The sequence below is a fragment of the Scyliorhinus canicula genome, chromosome 5 (assembly GCF_902713615.1).
Source record: "Scyliorhinus canicula chromosome 5, sScyCan1.1, whole genome shotgun sequence".
Lineage (NCBI taxonomy): Eukaryota > Metazoa > Chordata > Chondrichthyes > Carcharhiniformes > Scyliorhinidae > Scyliorhinus > Scyliorhinus canicula.
In genome coordinates this window covers 39,412,759-39,439,215 of record NC_052150.1, presented here as the reverse complement: position 1 = coordinate 39,439,215, position 26,457 = coordinate 39,412,759, and the positions used below count along the sequence as shown (strand labels likewise).

General features: G+C 49.1%; 1 protein-coding gene across 2 annotated transcripts in view; it reads right to left on the bottom strand.

The window, feature by feature from the left end:
• Positions 1-26,457, bottom strand: part of LOC119965927 (dyslexia-associated protein KIAA0319-like) — a 145,574-nt gene that overhangs the window by 103,262 nt on the left and 15,855 nt on the right. For both annotated transcript variants that reach the window (XM_038796949.1, XM_038796950.1), the window contains exons 3-4: positions 11,935-12,701; positions 8,754-8,955 (exon numbers count right to left, since the gene is read on the bottom strand). In XM_038796949.1, coding sequence (XP_038652877.1) covers positions 8,754-8,955; positions 11,935-12,701 — 969 coding nt within the window. The remainder of the gene's footprint in view (positions 1-8,753; positions 8,956-11,934; positions 12,702-26,457) is intronic.

Genomic DNA, 26,457 nt, shown 5'->3' with positions numbered 1-26,457 from the left:
GATGCCTGTGACTCCTTTTGTGCAAAGCAAACAGAGAAGTGTGAAGTGATTGTGGTGATATAACCACTGTAGTTATGTGTACTTGCAGTAGGGGGATGTATGGCCGTACCTGTAATACAGGTTCCTCCGGTAAGCCTCTGCCGGCTAGCTCCGCCCACAGGGAGCTTGTGTATAAATATGCGTGAGTTACTCAGACCTTAGTCTACAGTTGCAGATGGAGGAATAGCATCGCACAGCAATAAAGCCTCTATTGTACTAGTCTCTCGTCTTTGAATATAATTGTTAGCGTTACAATTTATTGCTGTGTGATTTTCCGTTCACCATGGACATCAGAATCAAGCCCGACCGTCTGCAGCTGGATCCGCAGTCACCTCACGCCAGAAAAGACTTCGTTCACTGGCTGGCAGCCTTTGAGGCCTACATCTCTTCAGCGGACCCTCCCCCGACGGAGGCTCAGAAAAAGCAACTCCTGTACTCCAGATTTAGCTCCAGTGTCTTTCCGCTAATTCGAGATGCGACTGACTACACCACAGCTATGGAACTGCTCAAGGAGAACTATGCACAGTCGGCGAACACCCTGTTTGCGAGGCATCAACTCTCTACTCGCGTCCAGCAGCCGGGTGAATCGATTGAGGACTTCTGGAGGGCCCTTATACCTCTGGTACGAGACTGCGACTGCCGGCCCCTCACAGCCACGGAACACTCTGATTTACTCATGCGCGATGCCTTTGTTACAGGCATTGCATCGGACCCCATCCGGCAACGACTGCTGGAAGGGGCCGCCCCCGACCTCGCGGCCGCGAAGGCTCTGGCGCTTTCCATGACGGCCACATCCCGTAGTGCGCGATCTTACTCCACTAGCCGCTCGGCCCACCCATCCTACCCCTCATGGACCCCGCAAACGGCCCCCCAGGCCCACCCGTCCTACCTCTCGTGGACCCCGCAAACGGCACCCCCAGCAGCCACCCCCACGCACTATGCCTGCGCTGCCTGCCGCACCGCGCTCCCTGGGGGTCCCCGCTGTTACTTCTGCGGTCAGCAGAAGCACCTCCGCCAGCGCTGCCCGGCCCGCACCGCGACCTGCAAAGCTTGTGGAAAGAAAGGCCACTTTGCAGCAATGTGTCAGTACCGGACGGTGCCGCTATCGAGCCCCCGGTCCCCTCGCCTCAGCCATTCACTCAATGGGCCCCGCCGCCCGCTTCCCCCGACCCCACGAGCGATTAGTGGGCGCCGCCATCTTTCGCCGCCCCCGCCACGTGCGCTCCATGGGCACCGCCATCTTCATCCACCACCGCCATGTGCGTTCCATGGACGCCGCCATTTTACCCACAGGTACTCCAGATGCTGCCATTTTGTCCTCCCCCCATGGACGGGGCCACGGGACACAGATCGCTACCGCTCCTCACCGGACTCATCTGACACGACCGCCGATCGGCCGCTACTCGCCTCCGTTGCGCCCGACCAGTCCCGTCCTCGCAACCTGGCACCCTCTTCCACATCGGTGCTGGTCAACGGCCACATGACCTCCTGCCTCATCGACTCCGGGAGCACCGAGAGCTTTGTCCACCCGGACAATGTAAGGCGCTATTCCCTTGTGGTCCAACCCGCAGATCTCTCGCCTCCGGGTCCCACTCTCTCCCGATCCGGGGTTTCTGCCTGGTTAAACTTACTGTACAGGGCGTGGAATTCGACCGTTTACGTCTGTACATTCTCCCCAACCTCTGCGCGTCACTCTTACTAGGCCTGGATTTCCAGTGCAATCTCCAGAGCCTCACCCTCAAATTCGGCGGACCCCTACCTCCCCTCACCGTTTGCGGCCTCGCGACCCTCAAGGTCAAGCCTCCTTCACTCTTTGCCAATCTGACCGCAGATTGCAAGCCCGTCGCCACCAGGAGCAGACGGTACAGCACCCAGGACAAGGCCTTCATCAGGTCCGAAGTCCAGCGGCTGCTTCGGGAGGGTATTATCGAGGCCAGCAACAGCCCTTGGAGAGCCCAGGTGGTAGTGGTTAAGACCGGGGAGAAGCACAGGATGGTCGTGGACTACAGCCAGACCATCAACCGGTACACGCAGCTCAACGCGTACCTCCTCTCCCGCATTTCTGATATGGGCAATCAGATTGCACAGTACCGGGTCTTCTCTACTATTGATCTGAAATCCGCCTACCACCAGCTCCCCATCCGTAAATCGGACCATCCCTACACTGCCTTCGAGGCAGACGGTCGTCTGTACCAATTTCTTAGGGTTCCCTTTGGCGTCACGAATGGAGTCTCGGTATTTCAACAAGAAATGGACCGAATGGTTGACCGGTACGGACTGCAGGCCACCTTCCCATACCTCGGCAATGTCACCATCTGCGGCCATGAGCAGCAGGACCATGATGCCAACCTTTCTAAATTCCTCCACACCGCATCTCTCCTTAATCTCACATACAACAAGGAGAAGTGCGTGTTCCGCAAGGACCGCTTAGCCATCCTTGGCTACGTAGTCCAAAACGGACTACTGGGGCCCGATCCCGACCGCATGCGCCCCCTCATGGAGCTCCCAATCTCCCACTGCCCAAGGCCCTCAAACGCTGCCTTGGGTTCTTTTCTTATTACGCCCAGTGGGTCCCACAATACGCGGACAAGGCCCACCCACTTATCCAGTCCACACATTTTCCCCTCTCGGCCGAGGCCCAACAGGCCTTTGCCCGCATTCAATCTGACCTAGCCAGGGCGGGGATGCATGCAGTAGACGAGACACTGCCTTTCCAAGTAGAAAGCGACGCTTCAGATGTCGCACTTGCTGCCACGCTGAATCAGGCAGGCAGACCCGTGGCATTCTTTTCACGCACCCTCCACGCGTCCGAAATTCGGCATTCCTCTGTTGAAAAGGAGGTCCAGGCAATCGTTGAAGTGGTGCGGCACTGGAGGCATTACCTGGCCGGCAGGAGATTCACTCTCCTCACTGACCAACGGTCAGTAGCCTTCATGTTCAACAACACGCAGCGGGGCAAGAATGACAAAATCTTGCGGTGGAGAATCGAGCTCTCCACCTTTAACTACGAGATCTTGTATCGCCCAGGCAAGCTCAACGAGCCCCCAGACGCCCTCTCCCGAGGTACATGTGCCAGCGCACAAGTGAACCAACTCCGTGCCCTGCACGAGAGCCTTTGCCATCCGGGGGTCACTCGCTTGTACCATCTAATCAAAGCCCGCAATCTGCCTTACTCCGTCGAGGAAGTACGAACAGTCACCAGAGACTGCCAGATCTGTGCCGAGTGCAAGCCGCACTTCTACCAGCCAGATCGCGTGCATCTGGTGAAAGCGTCCCGTCCATCTGAACGCCTCAGCGTGGACTTCAAAGGGCCCCTTTCCACCACCGACCGCAACACCTACATCCTTAGTGTGGTCGATGAATTTTCTAGGTTCCCCTTCGCCATCCCATGCCCGGATATGACGTCTGCCACCGTCATCAAGGCCCTGGATTCCATTTTCGCCCTGTTCGGTTTCCCCGACTACATCCACAGTGACAGGGGATCCTCGTTCATGAGCGATGAGCTGCGTCATTTCCTGCTCAACAGAGGTATCGCCTCCAGCAGGACGACCAGCTACAACCCCCGGGGAAACGGGCAGGTAGAGAGGGAGAACGGGACGGTATGGAGGGCCGTCCAGCTGGCCCTACGGTCCAGGAACCTCCCAGCCGCTCGCTGGCAGCAGGTCCTCCCTGACGCGCTCCATTCCATTCGGTCGCTACTGTGCACCGCAACTAACAGAACACCCCATGAACGTGTTTTTGCCTTCCCTCGGAAGTCTACATCCGGGGTGTCGCTCCCGACGTGGCTCACGACTCCTGGCCCAGTCCTTCTCCGTAGGCATGTCCGGCGCCACAAGGCGGAACCCCTGGTGGACAAAGTACGCCTTCTCCACGCCAACCCTCAGTATGCCTACGTGGAGTTCCCCGATGGCCGCCAGGACACAGTCACGCTCCGGGACCTGGCGCCAACCTCCATTTCCCTAGCGCCCCCCTATTCGTCCCCACCAGGTCCACACTGGAGGACACGCAAGATTTCGGCTCGCTCTCGGAGTCATCCCACCAGCAGCCAGCACCAGCATCGCCAACACCTGCACCATCGTTGCCATCACCGCCTGTGCCGACGTCGCCACCACAGTTACGCCGATCACAGCGGAACGTTCGACCGCCGATTCGGCTCAACCTGTAACCTGCTAACCGGATGGACTCTTGATTTTTTTTGTTTGGACCCTCTTGTAAATAGCTCATCCTTTGTATTATAGTTACACGTCACCCCACCGGACTAATTTTTTACAGGGGGTGAATGTGGTGATATAACCACTGTAGTTATGTGTACTTGCAGTAGGGGGATGTATGCCTGTACCTGTAATACAGGTTCCTCCGGTAAGCCCCTGCCGGCTAGCTCCGCCCACAGGGAGCTTGTGTATAAATACGCATGCGAGTCACTCAGACCTTACTCTACAGTTGCAGATGGAGGAATAGCATCGCACAGCAATAAAGCCTCTATTGTACTAGTCTCTCGTCTTTGAGTATAATTGTTAGCGCTGCAGTGATCCATTGTGGTAAGAAGAAAATGGAGAGACAATATAAAATGAAATGAAATGAAATGAAAATCGCTTATTGTCACGAGTAGGCTTCAATGAAGTTACTGTGAAAAGCCCCTAGTCGCCACATTCCGGCGTGCTGCTAGCCTGCTTGGTCTGCTTTAAAAGCCAGCGATTTAGCCTTGTGAGCTAAACCATCCCCTGTGAGCTAAACCAAAGGGTACAGCTCTATAGATGGTGCAGGAGTTGAGGGAACTGGGAGCATACGGACATAAATCATTCAAGGTGGCAGGACAGATTGAGGGAGTGGTTATTAAAACATGCAGTGTCCTCGGCTTTATTAATAGGGGCATATAATACAAGAGCAAGGAGGGTATGTTGACCTTGGATAAGTTCTGGGTGCCACACATTGGAAAAATGTGAAGGCATTGGAGAGAGTGCAGGAAATAGTTCCAGTGATAAGGAACTTCAGTTATGAAGACTGACTGGGGAAGTGTGGATGGGCAGGGTTACGCAGAGAAGGTGGGAGGGGTGGCACTAGAATCATAGAATTTACAGTGCCATTCGGCCCATCAAATCTGCACTGACCCTTGGAAAAAGCCCCCCACTTAAACCCACACCTCCACCCTATCCTCATAACCCAGTAACCCCACCTAACCTTTTTGGACATTAAGGGCAATTTATCATGGCCAATCCATCTAACCTGCACATCTTTGGACTGTGGGAGGAAACCGGAGCACCCGGAGGAAACCCACGCAGACACTGGGGGGCAACGTGCAGACTCTGCACTGAGTGACCGAAGACGGGAATCGAACCTGGGACCCTGGAGCTGTGAAGCAACTGTGCTAACCATTGTGCTACCGTGCAGCCCTACGTAAACTGCTCATTCAGAGCTAGTGCAGATTTGATGGTTTGAATGTCCTCCTTCTGTGATGTAACAATTGTGATTCTGCGATTTTTAAAAAATATTTTATTCAAGGCATTTTCATTTAAAACAAACAAAAGAAGAAAAATCATACAACATTATAAATAACCAACACCCACTCCCCACCTGCTCCCCCAATATTGCCCGCTGCCCCATTTCAACCCCCTTACCGCCCCCCCCCCCCCCCTGTTGACTCCTCAATCCTCCTAAAAGAAATCAATAAATGGCTTCCACCTCCAAGTGAACACATCAACCGACCGCCACAGGACCAAATTGACCTTCTCCAGCCTCAGGAATTCGACCAGGTTGCTCACCCACACCCCCTCTTTTGGCAGCTCCAAGTCCCTTTACCCGAGCAAGATCCGTCGACAGGCTATCAGGGAGGCAAAGTCCTAAACAGTGCCCTCTCTCGCCCCCAGGAGTCCCGGGTCTTCCAACATCCCGAATATCGCTACCTCTGGATTCAAGGAAACCTTCAACCCCAGCACCTCGGACATTATGTCTGCAAACCCCTTCCAGAACCCTTTCAGCTTTGGACATGCCCAAAAAATGTGGACGTGATTCTCTGACCTCGGCTATTCTCTACCCCATCAAAAAACCTACTCATCTGTGTTACCATCATTTGTGCCCGATGAATTACTTTAAACTGAATGAGGCTTAGCCTCACACGCGACAAGGACGCATTCACCCACCGCAGGGCCTCAGCCCAAGTCTCGGCCTCCATCTCCCCTCCCAGCTCCTCCTCCCACTTACACTTTATGTCTCCCACCATGGTCCCCTCCCAGTACAACAACTCCTTGTAGACCTCAGGCACCTTCCCCCACCCCATCTCCTCCTTCAACAGTATCTTATCCTGCAACCACAGGGGCGGCAGCCCAGGAAAGGACGGCATCTCAAAATACCTTCTGTCCACCCTCAGGATCTCATCTCGCCCTAGTGAGATTCAGCTCGAAGACTCAGCACGTTCCAATTAATTAGCTCCCAGATCCCAGTTCTCAAATCTTTTTCTCGTGTTTCCTCGCTGCTCCAGGTTCCAAAGGTACTAAAATCTATCTCCTAATTATTAATTCCTGGCCTTGTGGTTTCCGACACCAGAATAAAAATAAATAAAATCAGCCATTTTACCTCATTTGGTTCACTGAGGAAAATGTGTGAGGAACGATCAACTATAAAATGGTGAGGTTGTGGTTTCCTTTTGTAAAATAAGAATTCATTCAGTCTGCAGTACTTCATAAATACCAGCTTGACTCAGTGTTGTCACTCTCACCTCTGACTCAGAAGATCATGAGTTCAAGCCCGAGTACAAAAACATCAGTACCTAATCTGGGAGGTGAGTCAGTAATCAGAGGACACGGTTTGAAAGATAATTGGCAAATGAACCAGGGAAAAAATGAGGATAATGTTTTTTTATATAAACAAAACGGCTTATAACGTTCTGGAATGCATGGTCCGAAAAAGGTGACAGAAGCAAACTCAAAAATATCTTTCAAAAGGAAATTTGGGGAAAAATTCTTGGGAGACTAATCAGAAAATCAAGCTATAGGCACCATCAACAATCAACGGCAACAACCATTGACATTAGCCAATCATAAAAACTGTCGATGTGGTTTTGGGCAGGTAGAGAGGAGAAATAAGCATTGAACTTTTGCATCTTTCATTTACTGTATTTTTATCAGAATTTTCACTTCAATGTGTCAGAAGTGTTAAGAATAGAGAAAGGAAGTCAAATATCTTTTATTGGGTGCTGATAATTTGGTCTTTCCCCGGGACAGGGGTTGAGGATTTACAGCTGTTGTCAAATCTACAGAAACCTTCTTCACTTGACCTCGGAACTTGATAATATTTTCCCCAGGGAGCAACAACCAGAAACAAATGGACCAATTATACAGAACTCCAGCTGAGCAACAAAACACCTTTATTCTCTGTAGATCATGACAATTTGTGAGGTACAGTGTGATAATCAGCTCGTATTAAAAATCGTGAGGGGCACTTTCCGTGCCCTCCCACAGCGTGTACGTGTCGTCGTACTCGCCCCCCCCCCCCCTTCCCCCCCACACAGTCGGTTCACCACCTGAGGGATTGGAAGATACCACTGGTGATAATGACTGGAACCGCGCCCCCCCCCCCCCCCATATCTGGAAGTTAGTTATTATGATTAGGGGCCAGGAGAAGGTGGAGGCAGGGAACGAACAAGAGGCAGGCAAAGGCCAGTGATACTGCAGCAGTAGCCAAATGGATGATGGTGTAAGGCAAATGGGGAGACTTGTGTTTACCAATCAATTAATTTTTAAAATTTGGGCAAAATTCAATAATCACATCAGCATCACTCTCGTGATTCATGCCACCTGATCCCTTAAAATCAATTGCAATCTTAGGAGAGAGAAGGTTAACAGGAAATTTAATTGGTGTGCTCAAAATTGTGAAGAATTACAGTAGTCTAGATAGTGAGGAACTGTTTCTACTGGCAGAAGGATCAGTGACCAGACAGCACAGATGTGGGCAGCACGGTAGCATTGTGGATTGCACAATTGCTTCACAGCTCCAGGGTCCCAGGTTCGATTCCGGCTTGGGTCACTATCTGTGCGCAGTCTGCACATCCTCCCCGTGTGTGCGTGGGTTTCCTCCGGGTGCTCCGGTTTCCTCCCACAGTCCAAAGGTGTGCAGGTTAGGTGGATTGGCTATGATAAATTGCCCTTAGTGTCCAAAATTGCCCTTAGTGTTGGGTGGGGTTACTGGGTTATGGGGATAGGGTGGAGGTGTTGACCTTGGGTAGGGTGCTCTTTCCAAGAGTCGGTGCAGACTCGATGGGCCGAATGGCCTCCTTCTGCACTGTAAATTCTATGATAATGCAAGGTAATTGGCAACAAAAAAAAAAACCCAAAATGCATTATCTGGAAATAGCAGCCCAAAACCGTTCCCCTGGGCAACCCGAAAGCAACTCGGAAGCAAAGTCAGGAGCAACTTTAAAATGGAATTGGATATATACCCGAAAGGAAAAAAAATAGCAGGGCTATGAAGAAACAGCAGGAGATTGGACTAATTTGATAACTCTCTCAGAAAGCAGGTGCAGGCACCATCATCAGAATAACCTTCTTTGCTGTAAGATTGTACAAATTTTGCAATTTATTGCTGGATATCCACCATTATGTGTTCCACTGAGTGCGTGCCCAAACCAAGGGTATAATTTGTATTGCTCTTTGCCCAAACTCAAAATCCACATGACAACAGCACTTCATCTTTTCAGCTGAATTAAGAAAACGGCACACTACCTCGTTGCTTAGCGACTGCAGCCACTGTTGATGCTTCTGTGGCACTGGGCCATGATGCGAGTGAACTCTCACTACTGGGAGTTACAATGTGGACACCTTCCCCTGACTTCTCTTGGTGTTCAGATGCAAAACTGCTGGTTTCTGGGTTCAATGTTGCAGTCACAGTTTCAGCAAGTGATGAATTTGAGGTGAATTTGTATTCCTGGCAAAGGGAAGGAAAATGCAAATTCCTTGTGGAGAAACATAGCATTATTTTGATGAGCATTCTCAAAAACAAAATTAGATTGTAGAAAACAACCTTTGTAAATGATTACCCCAGTGAAATATTTTTCCATTTCCTTTCAGCATTGACATACCAATGAAAGGCATGCAACTTTATATGTGAGCTGTTCTATAGCAAGAACATTTTGAGGGGCAACACGGTGGCCTAGTGGTTAGCACAGCTGCCTCACGGCGCTGAGGTCCCAGGTTCGATCCCGGCTCTGGGTCACTGTCCGTGTGGAGTTTGCACATTCTCCCCGTGTCTGCGTGGGTTTCGCCCCCACAATCCAAAAATGTGCAGAGTAGGTGGATTGGCCACACTAAATTGACCCTTATTTGGAAAAAATAATTGGGCAATCTAAATTTATATTTTAAAAAAAGAAAAAAAAAAGAACATTTTGAGATAAAATGTTCTCATTTGTATGGGTGGATGTTACCCTGCTGCTCCCCCAATCGATGTGGCATTGACAAAGGTGCCTTGCAATAGAACAATCTGAAATTACATTTGCGCTCAGTATTGCCACTAAAATGCTCTGGGTCCATCTCTTCCTCTTTGAATTCTTTCAATCTGCCCTTCTCCACTCCACAGTAGAGAATAAATCTTCAGCAACATCACAAAAGTGTAGTATCCACCATGTCTATGCTGTTTCATGCCTCTCCATTCTTCCTGGTTGCCCTGCAGTGGTCAATATGGTTAACTATGTCAACCTCCCTCAGCGTCGGTGCTGGCATTCAGCTTCAAATAGAAAAGCTCTTACATGCTTCTATTCCCAGCTATCTGAACCCAGCAAGCACACCTTCAGCACTGACGCCCTTCCCCTGTCCTTTAACGTAGCCATTGATATACCACCAACTCCCCAATTTTCTTCAAGAATCTGCCTTTGGCCTCATCCGCTTGTTACATGTTGCTCTTTCATTCTTTTTCGGAGTTGGATCAACTTTCACATAGTGCTGCTCACTCAATGACAAATTCTGGCACCTTGTTTCCAAGTGAATCAAATTCTCTGGTCTACAAATCCTACCACAGCCTTGTCCCTTCCCAACTACTCCTTTCGCCAACCCACCCCACCCACTCACTCCTGTCCATTTCCTCCTCTTCCTACATTTTTTCCTGGAAGGATCAGATGAGGTTTGACTTGTTGCTGCATGTAGGAGCACTGGTCCCTCTTGAGTGAGCTATAATTAAATGGCTGACTCTCATAACCATATGGTAGCAGTCAAATCTCTCAGGAGTGAAGGGAAGGAAAAACAATAGGTAAAAGTTGCTTCTTCTTCTGAAGCTATCAACATTCAGGACAAAAATCTTTAAATGTTGAAAATAATATTGAACAGAGTGTACTTCTGGCTCTTAAAATTTCATTTGAGAAAATGTTTTCCTTTATGTATCACAAGTAAAAGTGTCTGAATGCAGACTTAGCATGGCTTTATTAATGAATTGGGCGTTACAATGTGCAGTATCCTATAGTGTGAAAAATAAAATTACAGATGAAATCAACATTGGGAAAAATTGAGAACTGTTCTTTAAAAATAATGGACACATTCTGTCTTTTGCCCTTTCCTCAAGCTCTGATTCTGCCTCAGTTCCATGTCTTTGCTTTGGCTCAGTGGTCGCACTCTCACCTTCAATGCAATGGGTTTTCGGTTCAAGCCCCAGTCCAGTACAAAACTCCAGACTGACTTTCGAGTGCAATATTGAGGGAAAGGTGCACTGCTCGAGGGACAACCTTTTGGATGAGATGTGCTTAATATAAAGTCCACCTGTCTTCTCAGGTGGACGAGAAAGATCCCATGACACTAACAGCCTCCCCGAACAGGCGCCGGAATGTGGCAACTAGGGGCTTTTCACAGTAACTTCGTTTGAAGCCTACTTGTGACAATAAGCGATTTTCATTTCATTTCACTATTTTGAAGAAGAGCAGGAGAGTTCTCTCAGGATCCTAGCCAAAATATATCCCTCAATCCAAAGGAGATGATCTGGTGATAATTGTCACATTCTGTTGTTGTTTGTGGGGCTTTGCTATCTGAAAACTGTGTGCCTTATTTCCCTACATTTCAACAGGTATTAGCCTTCAGATGTACTTCATTGGCTGTACAGTAATTTGGAGTGTCAAAAGGTTAGGAAGGGAGCTAATATACTTGCTCCCAAGCCACTGGACAATGTCATCCTTGGTTAACCACCAGGAGGCCCAATATCTAACATAATTGGACCTTCCCTTTCAGTTTTACCGCCACTCTGTAGGGAACAGTTAGCGGTTCCCTGGGCACTTACCTAAACAATGTGGCGGAGGTCAGAAGATCAGTTCAGTAGAGGCTTGAGCCTGTGATCTGCTTTCTGAAATGCAATGCGAGCCAATCCTCCAATGGGTTATATTGAGGTTTTTCCATAATATAATCGGTCTACCGTTAAACTGCAACTGAAGTATCATTGCGATCCAGTTTCACAAAGGTGATTTGAAACATGGAGCCCCAATTGTAAAAACTCTTTAATACTTCTAATTCAATACATTGTTATTTAAAAGCCATCTATGATTAGCTATTGCTAATAGTATGGACCATAATAAATATGTTGTTCAGGTTCCTTAAATCTCCAAACCAGAACTCTCTAGTTTCAATAGTGCTGAGGAACTTGCTTTAAAGGAAGGCAGAAATGGGAAGAACCAATATTCTTCCCTAACCTCCTGCCCGCTACCTTCTGCCCCCAAACCCCTTCTCAAACCCTCTCCTTCCACCACCCCTAACCACAAACCCCATCACGTATCCTGGCAGTTTTGGTTAAGACCTTGGGGGGGTTTATCCATTGGTTAACTCTGCAATGACTAATTCACAACACTGAAATCCAAAAAAAGGAGAATGGGGAGAGGTTGCCTTCAAAGAAGAATTAAAGAAAACCTGTAACAACAGCAAAATATTTTTAAAGTACCTCTTGGACGTTGGTGCTGTTTTCATTTGAATTTTGCAATAGATTTGCCACCGACTCCAAAGAGACAAACTTGAGCATATTGTTTGCCTCTTGCTTTGTTTCATCACTCCATAATTCCTGCTGAGATTCATTAATCGCGAAGCTCGCATCTGAATGGGCTCCACTTTGAGTTCCAGCAGATCTATCCTCCTCCGCATCACTGACTCCACTAGACTTCACTGAAGACATATCCAGATCATATTTAGAGTCCCACTGTGGCCAGTCCTGTGAGCCATGCATCTGCTCTTGATCCTTGCTGGAACCTTCTGAATTCCCAACAACTGCAGATATTTCTTTGTAATCCGTTATGGAGTCCTCTGCTATAGAACTATCAAGATTCAGGTCCTTGGTGTACAAACCTTGCAGCTTACCATTCCTCTCAGTTGGTGCCAACTCTCTTTGCTTCTCCATGGAATGCCCTCTGCCTTTATAATAGGTTTCTTGTAAGTTTGACCTTGGAGCTGGTGTCCTCTGCACAAAGGTTAAGTAAGATTCCACAGCGTTGGTCTTCTTTGGCTCACACTCAATCCTGCTCTGGCAGTTTATAATATAACAGTGGCCCTCAAACATCCATGCCAAGTCACAGCCAGAAAAGTCACAACACGCTGATATACATTCGGACATCGAAACTGCTGGAGGAACACGTAGGATTTTGGTTGTCTTTAGATTGGGAGAAACTATAGCATCTAAATACTGAGCTGTTTCACTGCAGTAATCCGATAAAGCACCTGTGAAAACATTACAAACAAGTTAAAATCTACATGCATGTGATGTGATGAATGGAGGATTTTAGGAATACTGGATTCTAAATATTGGGCATTTGAGGGTTAAACGCCTGGGGTTACATTGTGTTTGACTGCAGTGGTCATGTTTTTAAAAATTTGTTTTGCAGGGCCTGAGAGCTTTTAGGAGCCAGAAAGCAAAATTGATCAGAGGAATGTGTTTTTCAGTCTGGGCTAATGCACTGTGGTTTGACTGGGGAATGTCCCTGGGGAGTTGGTGTGCGGTCAGCCTGTAGAGTTAATTTGTTTTGCCGCTTGGGGAGATGATGTCATTTCTGGGTGGAGCCGAGAGATTTTGAGAAAGCTTTGGAGGGGAGTTGAAGTCTGATCTGGCTGACACGGAGTCCACAATTCTCTCCCAGTAGGATAGTTATAAAACGCGTAATAATATTTAAAGCAGAGCAGTCTTACCTGAGGACAAGGAAGAAGCTGAAACACACCAAGTGTACCAGATTTCTGAAGATATTCAGCCAGAGTCAGAATGGGTTCTAACAAGAGCCAAATCTCTTCTGTAAAGCAGGTATTACTCTATGCCATGCTGATTTAAGGATGGATTTACAGCTGTATGTTTTTTCTCTGGTTGTGTAATGGGGAATTGAATAGTAGCGTTTAAGTGGTAATTGTAAGCTATTCTTTTCAGGTGTGAAGTTAAAGAATTTAATAGTGTATTCATAATAAAGTTTTCTTTTTAAAATACCAAATTCCTATTTCTTCATGCACTCCTGGAGCGAATCATTCTTTCCTCACAGTCTTACAACTAAAGTAAAATATTGTTTTTTCAGTCCAGTATCCTAGCCACTGTTGGGGGTCTGGTCTGGGATTGTAATAGTGAGCTCCTTTACTGCAGTGGTCTAATAGAGAATGTTCGAACAGATCAGCCATGATCTTATTGAATGGCACAGCACCGGTACAAGAGGCTCCATTTCTCCAAGGGGCATGACACGGGCATTTGACATTGGTTGCCCCCAGGAAATTCCTTTTAACCTTAGGCTGTGGTGCTACTGTGACGACTTCCTCTTCTTCCGCAAGGCCCAGCTTCGGGACAAACATCATGGGTTTCCAGCTTGGCACATTGCATAGCCACACCCAATCACCCGTGAATTCAGTCTTCAGCTCAAAGACAGGAGAGTTTTATTTTAATTGATTCTTACTATTTTAAAATAGTTTTGACCCTTTTTTGACCTGTTATGAGCTTGTAAACACCTATAACTGTTTTTAAACTGGCCAGGGTCTGTCCATTGGCCATTAACAGCATTTTGCTCTGACCCCTCCCCTGCCCCTCTCCACCTATCCTCCCCCACACCTGGCTCTTCTCCACTCAATCATTATGTTCGTCTCTGCTTTCATAGCTGCTATGAATTAGCATTTCTGTTTTACTTTGAGAGCAAAAGGATAGCTGTACGAGGCAGTCTTCAGGTAGGAACAATAACGGCCAGCCGTCTGCAAATAAAATGCAGGCGGAGATCCATCAGAACAACTATACAGTCATTTCGAAGCAAACCAGAAGCAGTTTTACTTCTGGCATTCTTTGAGCATACAAATTTGTAATGCTGAAGGTGATGAGGGCATTATCATTGAGCATGACCTTATGGTCACTTATTCACGCCCACAACAGGCCCTTGCAGCAATTTATTGTTATTTCTATCATTTCTGATTTACAATCATGAAGTGACTTAGTGTGCAAGGGAGTCAGGTAAATAAGAAAAGTCAACAGTTGTTGAAATGTCGACAACAACAGAAAAGATCTCAGTGCTCCCGGAAATTAAAACTCCTACTTGTAACAGGATTAGCAGAGGTAGTGATGTTTCTACATAATAATCTGTGGACAGAGACAATCCCTTCCTACTATGGTTGGTTGCAAGACCGTATTCCTTTAATAAACATGTGGTTGCCCATATGTTATTGTTTGCGAACAAACTTAAGAGCTACCAGTCTTTATTGGATTAATAAAAGCAAATTACTGATGCTGGAATCTGAAACCAAAAGGGAATGCTGGGAAATCTCAGTCGGTCTGGCAGCATCTGTAGGGAGAGAAAAGAGCTAACATTTCGAGTCCAGAGGCGGGATTCTCCGACCCCCCGCCGGGTCGGAGAATCGCTGGGGGCCGGCGTGAATCCCACCCCCGCCGTCTCCCGAAATCTCCGGCACCAGAGATTCGGCGGGGGCGGGAATCGCGCTGCGATGCGCCGGTCCCCCCCCACAGGGCGATTTGCCGGCCCGCGATGGGCCAAGTCCCGCTGCTGTCATGCCGGTCCCGCCGACGGGAATCAAACCACCTACCTTACCGGCGGGACTGGCAGCGCGGGCAGGCTCCGGGCTCCTGGGGGCGGGGAGATCTGGTCCTGGGGGGAGCCCTCACGGTGGCCTAGCCCGCGATCGGGGCCCACTGATCGGCAGCCGGGCGTGTGCCATGGGGGCATTCTTTTCCTTCCGCGTTCGCCATAGTCTTCACGATGGTGGACACGGAAGTGACCCCCTCCCCTGCGCATGCGTGGGGATGACGTCAGCAGCCGCTGCTGCTCCGGCGCATGTGCGGACTTCCGCCGGCCGGCGAAGTCCCTTCGGCCCCAGCTGCCGTGGCGCCAAAGGCCTTTACCGCCGGCCGGCAGGGCGCCAACCACTCCGGCACGGGCCATCCCCTCAAGGTTAGGGCTTGACCCCGAAAAAAAATCCGCACCTTTGAGCTGCCCAACGCCGGAGTGGTTCACGCCACTCCATCCCGCCGGGACCCCCCGCCCCACCGGGTAGGGAAGAATCCCGGCCCAGATAACCCTTTGTCAAAGCTAAAATACATTGTATAGGAATCTACAGATGCTGCCAGACCTGCTGAGATTTTCAAGCATTTTCTCTTCTGGTTTATTGGATTAATAATATATGTATGTATATATAATATATATGGGCAACAACCTTGTGCAGAAGAGGCTGTTCTGTGCTAACATTAATTATTTTTTTTAAACACAAGGATGGGTATAATTATATGTATGGCAGTGCAGTGGTTGCTATTCAACTACTAATGGAGAAACCTGGTTGAAAACTCCAGGGAATAGGAGCTCAAAACTGAGCAGGAAAGTCAGTTTTTAAAATCTGAAAGTAAGAAGCTGGCATCAATAACAGCAACAATAGTCCTACACCCAACTGTTTCACCTCCTTTAGGAAATCGGTTATCTTGCCCACTCTGGCACATATGGGTCTCCAGTTCCACACTAATGCAGTTGATTCCTGACAGTTCTCTGAGGTTTGCCTTGCAAGGCACTCAGTGGTATAACCACCATCTCTAAAGCAATTAAGATTGAGCAGGAAATGCCAACCTTGCCAGTGACCCACATCCCAAGAATGAAAGTAGCAAGTATCCAATAATCTATTTGTTGCAATTCCTCATATTTGTAACCCTTCAAAATCTTGTGCAACCTGTCTGTTTGGGACTTCAAACTGGAAATACTTGGTGCATCAAATACTGCTGTCAGACAGCACTGTCCCTCAATTGCGTACTTTCATAGTGTATATCTAGTTGGGAATGAAAAATAGCATTTTATCTAGCCTGTGGGAGTTCATGGGTGAAATTCTCTGTTTGGGAGACTCCTGACAGAGCTGAATTCCACCTGATTTGTGATCCCAGCAGGAAGCTATTCCCAATCCTTTGCCATGCCAATTTATGCATGGTGAAGATTGAGAAGAATTCCCTAGGGAATCCTATCGAACCGCCTTTTTGAGTGGGCGGTCCGATAGTCGCGGGACGCGGCTGACCTGTGCATCACAATACAGCCCCTCCCCACCCCCCACCTCCAGCACAGTGGTGACCCAACCCACACACCCTCACAGAGACCGCTTAGATAAAAGGACCCCCCCAAAAGAGAGACATCAAACAGAATTAGGTGTTTTCCAATCACATCCCTTCACGCTCGAGTGATTTTGAAGTGGTCAGCTGGAAATTGAAAGCACATAATTCTGTTTGAAGTGGTCCAGGACCCGTCAATCGAAGCTTGATGTGTATAAACGTTGCCTTTATAGCACTTCAGAGTTACTCAACCATGAAGGAAGATAAATAGAGCAATGCTGGCATCTGTGTATGTGGAAGCTGTCCATCACAGCCCAGTAAAATCAACATCAAGAAGAACATGAATGAATGGCTTGCAGCTCAAGATCAGAGGGAGTTTAAACACAGCTGACTGGTATTCTCTTTCCAGGAATTGGCAGGTGCTGCTTCCTGTGTCTGGCCAACAGGTGTAGTGCCCAGGTGAGTGTTAAAGCAGTAATTGTTTTCACTGCCTCTGTCTGGACTGCTCTCTAGCTTCCAGACAGTGGCCTCTCTACTGGTGGGCTTCCTGACAAGGGTCTCTTTTGAAGGGGGGGGCTTCAAGACAGGATTCTCTCTTCCAGGGGTCTACGGGGGAGTGTCTTTATTTAGGGGGTCTTTGCGGGGGGTCCCTTTGTGATATAATGGCTAATGGCCTAAAATCTTAGGCCCAATAATATAATAATAATCTTTATTGTCACACGTAGGCTTACACTGCAATTAAGTTACTGTGAAAAGCCCCTGGTCGCCACATTCCGGCGCCTGTTCGGGTACACGGAGAGAGAATTCAGAATGTCCGATTCACCTAACAGCACGTCTTTCGGGACTTGTGGGAGGAAACCGGAAGGCCCGGAGTAAACCCACGCAGACAGGGGGAGAACATGCAGACCGTCCGCACAGACAGTGATCCAAGCCAGGAATCGAACCTGGAACCCTGGCGCTGTGAAGCAACAGTGCTAACCACTCTGCTACCTTGCCGCCTGTACAGAATTGGACACTTTAAATTAAGCCACAGACAGTCCGGATGGGATGTCAAAGGGCAAGTCTGGGCTTGTCCTGTAAACAGGAGATCGGAAGATAATCGGGCCCATTCAAATGGATTGCTGGTTGTGAATTGTCCAGATGAAGCTAGACTTTCTGGCAACTCGATTTCCCTCCGTTACCTTCTAAGGTGTAAGGTTACGTGCAGACAATGCACCTGGGGATGGATCCGGGGGGGGGGGGGGTGTTAGTTCCTGGCGTGCTGCAGAGTTGCAATCGGCAACTCCATTGGGTGTTGCCACCCACGTCCAGTGACCTCTTTGGCTGAGGGTCAGAGAAACCTCTGGAAGAGCTCAAGGAGGAGGATAAGAAGGCGACATCGGGGGACCCTCCCCAGCAAAGACTTAACGCAGAGGCAACAGAGAAGACTCAACGGTGACCAAAGAACGGACAGAAGACGCTTGCAAGACCCACCTTCACAGAAGAGGGCCCTGAGATGACTGAGGCTCAGAACATTGGACCCGCAGCTCGATCATGTTCATCAGCATGGGTGGTATTAGAACTTTGTCTTGATAATATTTCAGAGATGATTTATTGTGTTTGTGAATAAATTTGGGTTGAGTCGTGAACCTTTGTTTGTCTTTTGTTCATCTCGCAAATAAGGGAATATAAGGGAAAACATTTTAACAATAAACTGGTCGAAGTGTCTGATAATTTACAGACAACACCTTTGTTTAAGGGGTCTGTGTGTGGGGGTCCCTTTATTTAGGTGGTCTCTGTGAGGGAGGCAGTGGGAGAGGCTGTGGTGGGGTGGGGTAGGTAGGTCTTACCTTGTGAGTGGGAGCGTGGCCTTTGGATGGACTTTGGGGGCAATTTCCTGAACGAGTTACCCTCTTTGTCCACAGCGTCAGGGCCACGCTTGTCAATAGCAGTAATAATATTCGCCCACGTGATTCCCGGCCCAGAGAATATGGTGCTCGGCCAGCTAAGTGGATGCAAAGTGCATCCTCCCGCTGGCTCGGGGAACAAACATTGATTCCAAAGGCTCCAATCCCGTTTTCTTCACTAACACAGGATAATCCACCTCACCGGGAACTCCGCTACTGGCACCGAGGGGCAGAGAAATTTGCCCCATATTTCCTTATCCAAGAGCTGTCCACAGAAAAATAGTAAGCTCATCACTCACATCACGCAAAAAATTTGAATGATGGTCAGCCTTATCAATGAAGGCTCAGAGCTATTGGACAAATGTCTCTTGGCAGTCGAAACCCTGAATTAAGTCATCTCTCTTATGAAATGCTGGGGGTCTGAGAAAGCATTGTGAGAGAAACACTGTAGGATCTAAAGCTATTGAGATATCAAAAAGTTCCAAAGGTTTATCCCAAACACAATGGGACAAATAGCTTCCTTCTGTGCTGTTTAATTCAGAACACCAGATTGAGCCAGTGCTACATCTGACCATCTTCTTTATCCAAATTGACCTAGTCAACTAAATATGTGTAGTGGCAGGTTGGCTGTCCATTCCCATATTCCAGTTAATTTGTATGAACTGTCGCAGGAAGATGCCTTTTAATAGAATCAGAGACGTATTAACAGCCAATTACGAGCCTGATGATCAGTTTCTGCTCAGAAAATAAATTCCACAAAGCCAATACAATGAAAAAGGGCAGGATTCTCCGTCCCAGCATGCAACACGCCCTCGCCGGCAGTGGGATCTTCCGTCCCGCCAGCTGGCCAATGGGATTTCCTATCGTGGGCACCCCCAGGCCGTCGGGAAATCCGTGGGCGTAACTGCGCTGCCAGCGAAACGGAGGATCTCGCTGACGGAGAATCCAGCCCAAAGTGTTTCATCATTGTTTCATAGTAGAATTTGTTGTGATAGTGGGAATGTGATTGTACAACCGGCGTGAAATTAGATCATAATATTGCACAGAAAACTATTCCTCAAGGTGTGAAATAAGGACAAGCTATCATTTCACCAAAATACTGAAATAGGCTCCTTTCTTTCGCATTCAAGCAACTTCCTTGATATCATTCTACATATGCTTAAATGACATGGACGATTCAGATTTGTATTACTATTTAAAAAGCAGCAACCACATCCTCCAATAGCTAAGTGCGTCTCTGACGTGTGATTATATATGACTGCAAACTGATTTACAAGGGTATACCAGTTAGACTTTGTGGGCCGATTTCTCCGCTGCCCGACGCCAGCACTGATTTACGATCAAGAGGAGAATGTTGTGTTGACTAAAAAATAGGATTGGCGCCCGCCGCCGATTCCGTTGCGATGCTCCAGTTCCCCACTGGCAGCGGCATCAAGGTTCACGCCCTGCGCCAACAGTCTCATGCAAATTCACGATTTGCTTCAATTTATCTACAATTAATGAGCTGGACACCGAATGCTTCACCCCATGCGATCCTCCACCCCTCTCAGGCAGAGGTCAGTGGGCTTGAGGAAGGAGCTGCGCTCCAAAAGCTAGTGTTTGAAACAAACCTGTTGGACTTTAACCTGATGTTACAACACTTCTTACCCAGCAGAGGAAGCAGGGGGGAATAGCAGAGCTCACACCAAACAACCCTCCCTGACACACAGCCCCTCTTAGAGTAGAAGCCTCACCATTGATAATATCAGCTGGTTCATCCCCAAGGATCATGAGCTGTCTCCAAGCCCTGCCTGTCCACTGCACTCCTGATCCCATTCACCCTGCCCCCAGCCAGGAAATCGACCATCTCTAGTTGACCATCTCTACCACACAGTTGCCACCTGCTGGCGAGATAGCACAATACCCACCCAGTCAAAGAGACCCACAGTAGGCCACAATGGGAGAAATAGGACAGGGCTACAGAACCTCTCGCTGACACGGGTTGTGGCAGCCATTGGTAGTCCTGTTGGGAGGGACAGGTGGTGAGGATAGAGGCCCCCTACATCACAGGCCTGGTGCTGTTCACTAATGGGGACAGAGGTGCAGAGCAAACATCATCTCAAAGAGGCGAGTGAGGGGGTCAGGGTGGTGGGATAAGTTAACGGTGACACAGCTATACAACTCACGATGACAATGTAACCTAGTGGCATTGGATGGTCATGGGAATCCTCGATCTTGCTAACATTCCCTGTCTCTCCTTCCTCCGCCCACAGTTACATCGAATTTGGACTATAATTAGCTATGCGCGCAATCTACCTGACCACTGCAGCCGTTGTAGATACACAGAGGCTAAAGGGCCAGTGCAGGGAGGACCTTGCACAAGAGGAGCATGCTCCAGAAGAACTGGGGCCAGTGGTGAGGCTCAAGTGCCAGCTGTCCATCAGGGTTCGGAAAAGGGACTGTTTGGGATCTCGCAATCATCTTGCACAAAGGTGCATCCACCCTGTAACAGATGCCCTATGTGCCCGGGCATTGGACTATATCACCTTCAACCTGAACCAGGCCCAACAAGATGCCTGGACAGCAGGATTTGCTGCCCTTGCTGGATGCCCCAGGTCCAGGGAGTGATTGATGGCATGCAGATACCCCTACGAGCACCAGTTCAACAAGAGATGCCCTTCATCAACAGGAAGGAATGTAAAGTTGGTGCAACCACCAACTGCACATCATGCATGTCTGCACTAATATCCAGGCAGCATTCATGACTCATACACCCTAACGCACTCGTTCGTTCCCAGCACCTTCAAGGGGCTGCCTCGAGTGCGGGCTTGGCTACTGGATGTCAAGGGTTACCTGCTGAGGTCATGGCTAATCTTGCCTGTGCTGAGGTCCCAAAGCGAGGTAGAGAATCGTTATACCAACGGTCACACAGCAACCTGGAGCGTGATTGAGCAATGCATCAGCTTGCTCAAGATGTACTTCCGATGCCTGGAGTGCTCTGGTGGTGCGCTCCAATGTGGCCCCCCCAGAGGATCCAACACAACATCATACAGCAGTGGGGAGACATGCTGGAGGAGAAGGAAGACGGCAGGCCTCATCTGATGAGGAGGAGAAGGATGGTATCCAGGAGGATCTGGACGTGGAGCCTGAGCTGGCACGGCGGGCTGCCCAACATGTGACCGAGGGCCGCCGCACACGGGACAACCACATCACCACCCGATTTACCATCGAGGAAGCCTGGCCCCCGGCAGCTCTGTCACCCTGTCCCACCCGTTTCCCCCGCCCTCCCCACCCGAAATTCAACATCACATAGAATCCCCCTTCCCATGAATCTCTCACCACTTCCCTAGCCCTCAGCCCTTCCCACTACCACGGTTTCATCCGCCCACCCCCTCCCGAGGGTCATACCAGTGTCACCACAGGGTGTTTGGCCTGGGTTGGCTGTCAGTGGGTCTTGTCCACAGGACGGAGGATGATGCCGATCAGCTGTGAGGTGAGCTCTGCTGCCCCTCATTGTTTGACAAAGTCTGATTCCTGCCTGTGGATAGCGTACCACTGTCTAAGCTGGCAAAACCTTCTCACGGACCCATGTAGCGTGAGGGCTCACTCTGAGGATGCTGTCATACAAGGCGGGTTCATATTGCTTCCCCGTGCCCGACTACTTCTTAGTGAGGACGTCATGAGTTCTTCCCGCACCCCCACCCCCCACTTCCCATCTGGCAGACGCAAAACACCCAGCCCAGCCCATTTTCACACCCGTCAGATAGAGATTAGAGGCAGTTCGGACTGGTGGTGCAAAAGTGTTTAATGGTGACAATGTACAATAGTATTTGTTCCCTTACCCCTAACCAATGTCTATTTACTATACCCGTGCCAACTTCCTTATCGTATGTGGCCTACTGCTCCTTTCTGAGTGTTACCTGTCATAATATACACACAAGTATATGATGGTGCACAGACAGACATTGATTGACACACAAAACACAGCAGCCAATCACCAGACAGGACACGGCCACTATAAAGCCAGAGGGCACTAGTTTTCCCGCTCTCTTGGGATGCAGCCTCTGGGACAGCCAGAGCCCGTGAGCAGCAACTCGAACATCCACCATGTGGTAGCAAGATAGTCTGGTCGGGTTAGCCTCAGGTCTCCAGTCAACTCAGCATAGTGTCAACCCACAGTTCAAGTATGTTTAACAGTTGGTAGTTCAATAAAATAGAGTTGCATTTCTCCAAGTGTTGGAAGCCTGTCTCTCTCACTGCTATGGTAAATGCAATCCTCGCAGACCCAGCATACCCAACACATCATTACCCAGGAAAGTACATCAGAAGTGGAGGCAGCCGGCTGCGTGTCTCTCCCTCTGCCCTGTGATGCCCTTGGCAGCCATCCTCTGGAGGGCCTGGCCGACTTCGCATGTCAAAGGAGATGACGTGCCACCCTGTTCTGCCCGCTGGCGATGAGATGCGCCAGAGTCAGGTGAGAGATTCGGAAGGGCTCACGTGTTCCAGTACCTCCCCTGTAGGAGGCGCCAGCATGGGCCCCATCACCTCCTCCGGGGTGCTCGCTGGCCCCCAGGCCATGGGATGGAGCGGAGGTCAGACTGAGCTCCAGAGGCTCACCCTCGTCTGAGCCATGTACCTCGATGGCCTGGCCAAGGTCAGTTAGCACCTGGTCAATGCTCTCGATGACCTGAGCCACGACCCTTTGTGAAAGGGCAAAGTTCTGAAGTGTCACAGCAATGTCAATCTGTGCCCGGGACATGTCCCAACTGTGACTGGGCTCTCCTGACCTGTGCCTCAGTCATCAACAGCACAATGTGCCCCAAGCCTTGGCTGGCCTGACACATGGGTCTGACGTCTTGCGTAGATGCCACCCTTTCAGTGTTGGCCTGGGTGCCATGCATTTGCAGCAACATCTCCAGCACCTGAAGGCAGCTGGACTCTCCAGCTTCACTTGCAGGTGCAAGAATGTTGCTGGCATCTCTTCCTGTAAATCGTGGCTCTGTGTCTGCAACTGCGCCATTGATGGTATCATACTTTCCAGAAGAAGGACACCTGTCTGGATGGGCAGCTGTTCGGGAAACTCTCAGACTGTCCGTTCCCTCGGGACTCCCTGCCTCCACTGATGTGCTGCAGAATGTGTGTGATACTCACCAGAGGGTGACCCAGGAGCCTGATCACTAACATTACTCACCAAAGTGATAGTCTCTGTGATAGTGGAGGGTGATAGTGCAGGATGATGGTGAAAGCAGTGTTTAAAAGTCGTTGTTCTCCCCAGTGCTCCAGGGTGTGCTGGGCATCTGGCTGGGGTCAGCGACCCCGGACTGTCCAGCCTCATCTGGTGATGAGCCTGCAAGACAAAAGTCATGGGGTGAGATCTTGGAAAGACTGGTCTGTGGGAGGGGAGAGACTCACTTGCTTTGGGACATCTGTGTTGAGTTGGGCTCAAGCTTTTTTGGCTCATGCCGACCTCCGTCGCAGCCACTGCCCTCTCCTCAGCCTCCCCCGCAAGTTGCAGGGCTCTTTCCTCAGAAGGGGCCTGGACTCAACGTCTGCAACTCCTCCTCCTGTCTTCTGGTGCTCGCATCGATTAGGGGCCGCCTTATCCTTGGGACACAGAAAGGATACAAGTGAGACGCTGGGAGGAGAATTCTATGGGGGGGGTCTGCAGCTGGTGGCATGTGTGTGTCCTGGCCAAAGAGAACAATACATGTGTTAGGGGTTGTTGGTTGTAAGGCAGACGCACGCAGGTGGTGTGTTGTTGGCCTCGTGAGGATTGAGGAGAGGAGAGAGGGATGGGAGTGATGCCAGGGACACAGTCTCGCCTGAGCTGACCTAAGGAGGTCATTAAAGCTTCTTACGACATTGCGTGCCTGTCCCCCTGGTGATGCTGGCAGCACGGACAGCCTCGGCCACCTCTTCCCAGGCACTGTTCTGTAGGACAGGCTGGAGTCTCCGTCCCACACTGGGGAAGAGGGTGCCCCTCCTCTCCTCAACGGCATCCAGCATTTGGTCAATCCCGGACTCCTAGAATTGAATGGGCATGTCTCCGTGCAGCCATCTTATTGGCTGGAATGACGGTCTGTAGCGAGTGGAGCATTTATAAGCATCTCCAGCTTGTCAGGCACTTTAACCCGAATCCTGGCCCCAACGAATCAAATGCCAGCGGGGCCAGGAATGGCTCGGGCTGCACGTGGGCAGAGTGCTGGCCCATTAGAATGACCGGAATTTTGACTGATCGGCGTTCCCAGCCAAGCACGAATTCCACGCGACTCACTTCCGGTGGGAGAGTATAGTCTCCCAAAAGGAAAATCCAGCCCTATGTCACACTACAACAATTCAACTCATTGCAGTTTAGCATCAGTAATCAGACCTCTGGTACTGCACTGGCATTGTACCAGTCAATATGGGGTAGAACTTAAACGCAACATTGTTCTTTTAATAACAGGTTTAGGGAGCTTATGCGGTAAGTGACTTTGCCACACGCCAGCAAGGATCCAGTTTCAATTCCCCTTTGTTTTGAATTAATTGATCTCATTGTCGCGGCAACATTAACGATGCTACAATTTGCCTAGCACCCCTGGGCTAGGAAGATGGAAAAACAGGCATGGTTGTTTACCTATGTCCCTTGCTGGGGTTGTATGCATGTGGATGGTTGACAAGGACTAGTTTAGGCACAGCGATAATGGCCTCTGCAATCAAGGCAGATATCCTGCTGACACTGCTAAGATTCACATTTAAAGACAGGCGCTTAAATCAGCTATCAGAAGATGACCAATAACCAAAGTATTAGATAGCAACCAGGCCCACAAATCCCAAAGCCAAGTTAGTGTTTTTGTGAATGGAGGTGGAAGAGCCATTAGCCAAAAGACACGTATAATTGACAGAAGAGCCAGTGGAGAGATCAGGTTTTCTCTTTAAACTGCAGCAAGTTACAATCTGGAATGGTTTTTCTGTAAAGGCAGCGGAGACAGTTACCATAGTAACATTCAGCGAGAGAGAGAGAGAGAGAGAACTGAAAAGGAAACATTTTCAGGGTTATAGGGAAAGAGTAGGGGAGTGGGTCTGATCGGGTACTCTTTCAAAAACTTGCACAATGGGCTGAATGGCCTCATTCTGCACAGTATGATTCCATGATTTTAGGAAGGGGGAAAAAAAACTGACGAGATTATAAGAACAAGTCAGTCATCAGAAGTTGGAGAGCAGTGCTCCGTCTCTATTTGAATGTGTCCATATGCAGCTGTGCTTTGTGGAGAACTAAGAACTACATTGAATCTTAGAAACAGATCGAATTCTATTGTATTGTATTGGTTTGATAAAACCAACATAAACCTTCAACAAAAATGAATTCTACTGCATTATATTGGTTTGATGAAAGCGACATAAACCTGCAACAAAAATAAATCCCAAATCTCATTTACAAAAAATTACAATGGCAACATCACAATGAAGATATAACTTCCAGGACAGAAAACAAAGGCAGAAAATAAACCAACCTGGGGACTTCTGGTGGCATAATGTAGGGAGAACATAGAACATACAGTGCAGAAGGAGGCCATTCGGCCCATCGAGTCTGCACCAACCCACTTAAGCCCTCACTTCCACCCTATTCCCGTAACCCAATAACCCCTCCTAACCTTTTTGGTCACTAAGGGCAATTTAGCATGGCCAATCCACCTAACCTACACGTCTTTGGACTGTGGGAGGAAACCTTAACACCCAGAGGAAACCCACGCAGACACAGGGAGAACGTGCAGACTCCGCACAGACAGTGACCCAGTGGGGAATCGAACCTGGGAAGCCACAGTGTTATCCACTTGTGCGCTGCCCAGGATGCACAGGAGGTGGCTCCCACTGGAGTACTGTACCTTTTTTTGGTCCTATAGACAGTTTACTCTCAGAAACCAACAGTTATTGTAATAAAGGTCGTGTATGACTAATATGCCTAAAGAAATGCCCCTCCAAATAAAAATCAGGGAAAAGAAGGCTGGGAGCAGAAACCTGCCAACGGAGTCTGAGGCTTCTCGGAGTTCATCGGCAAGCAAAATGGCGGAGTCAGTTTTTG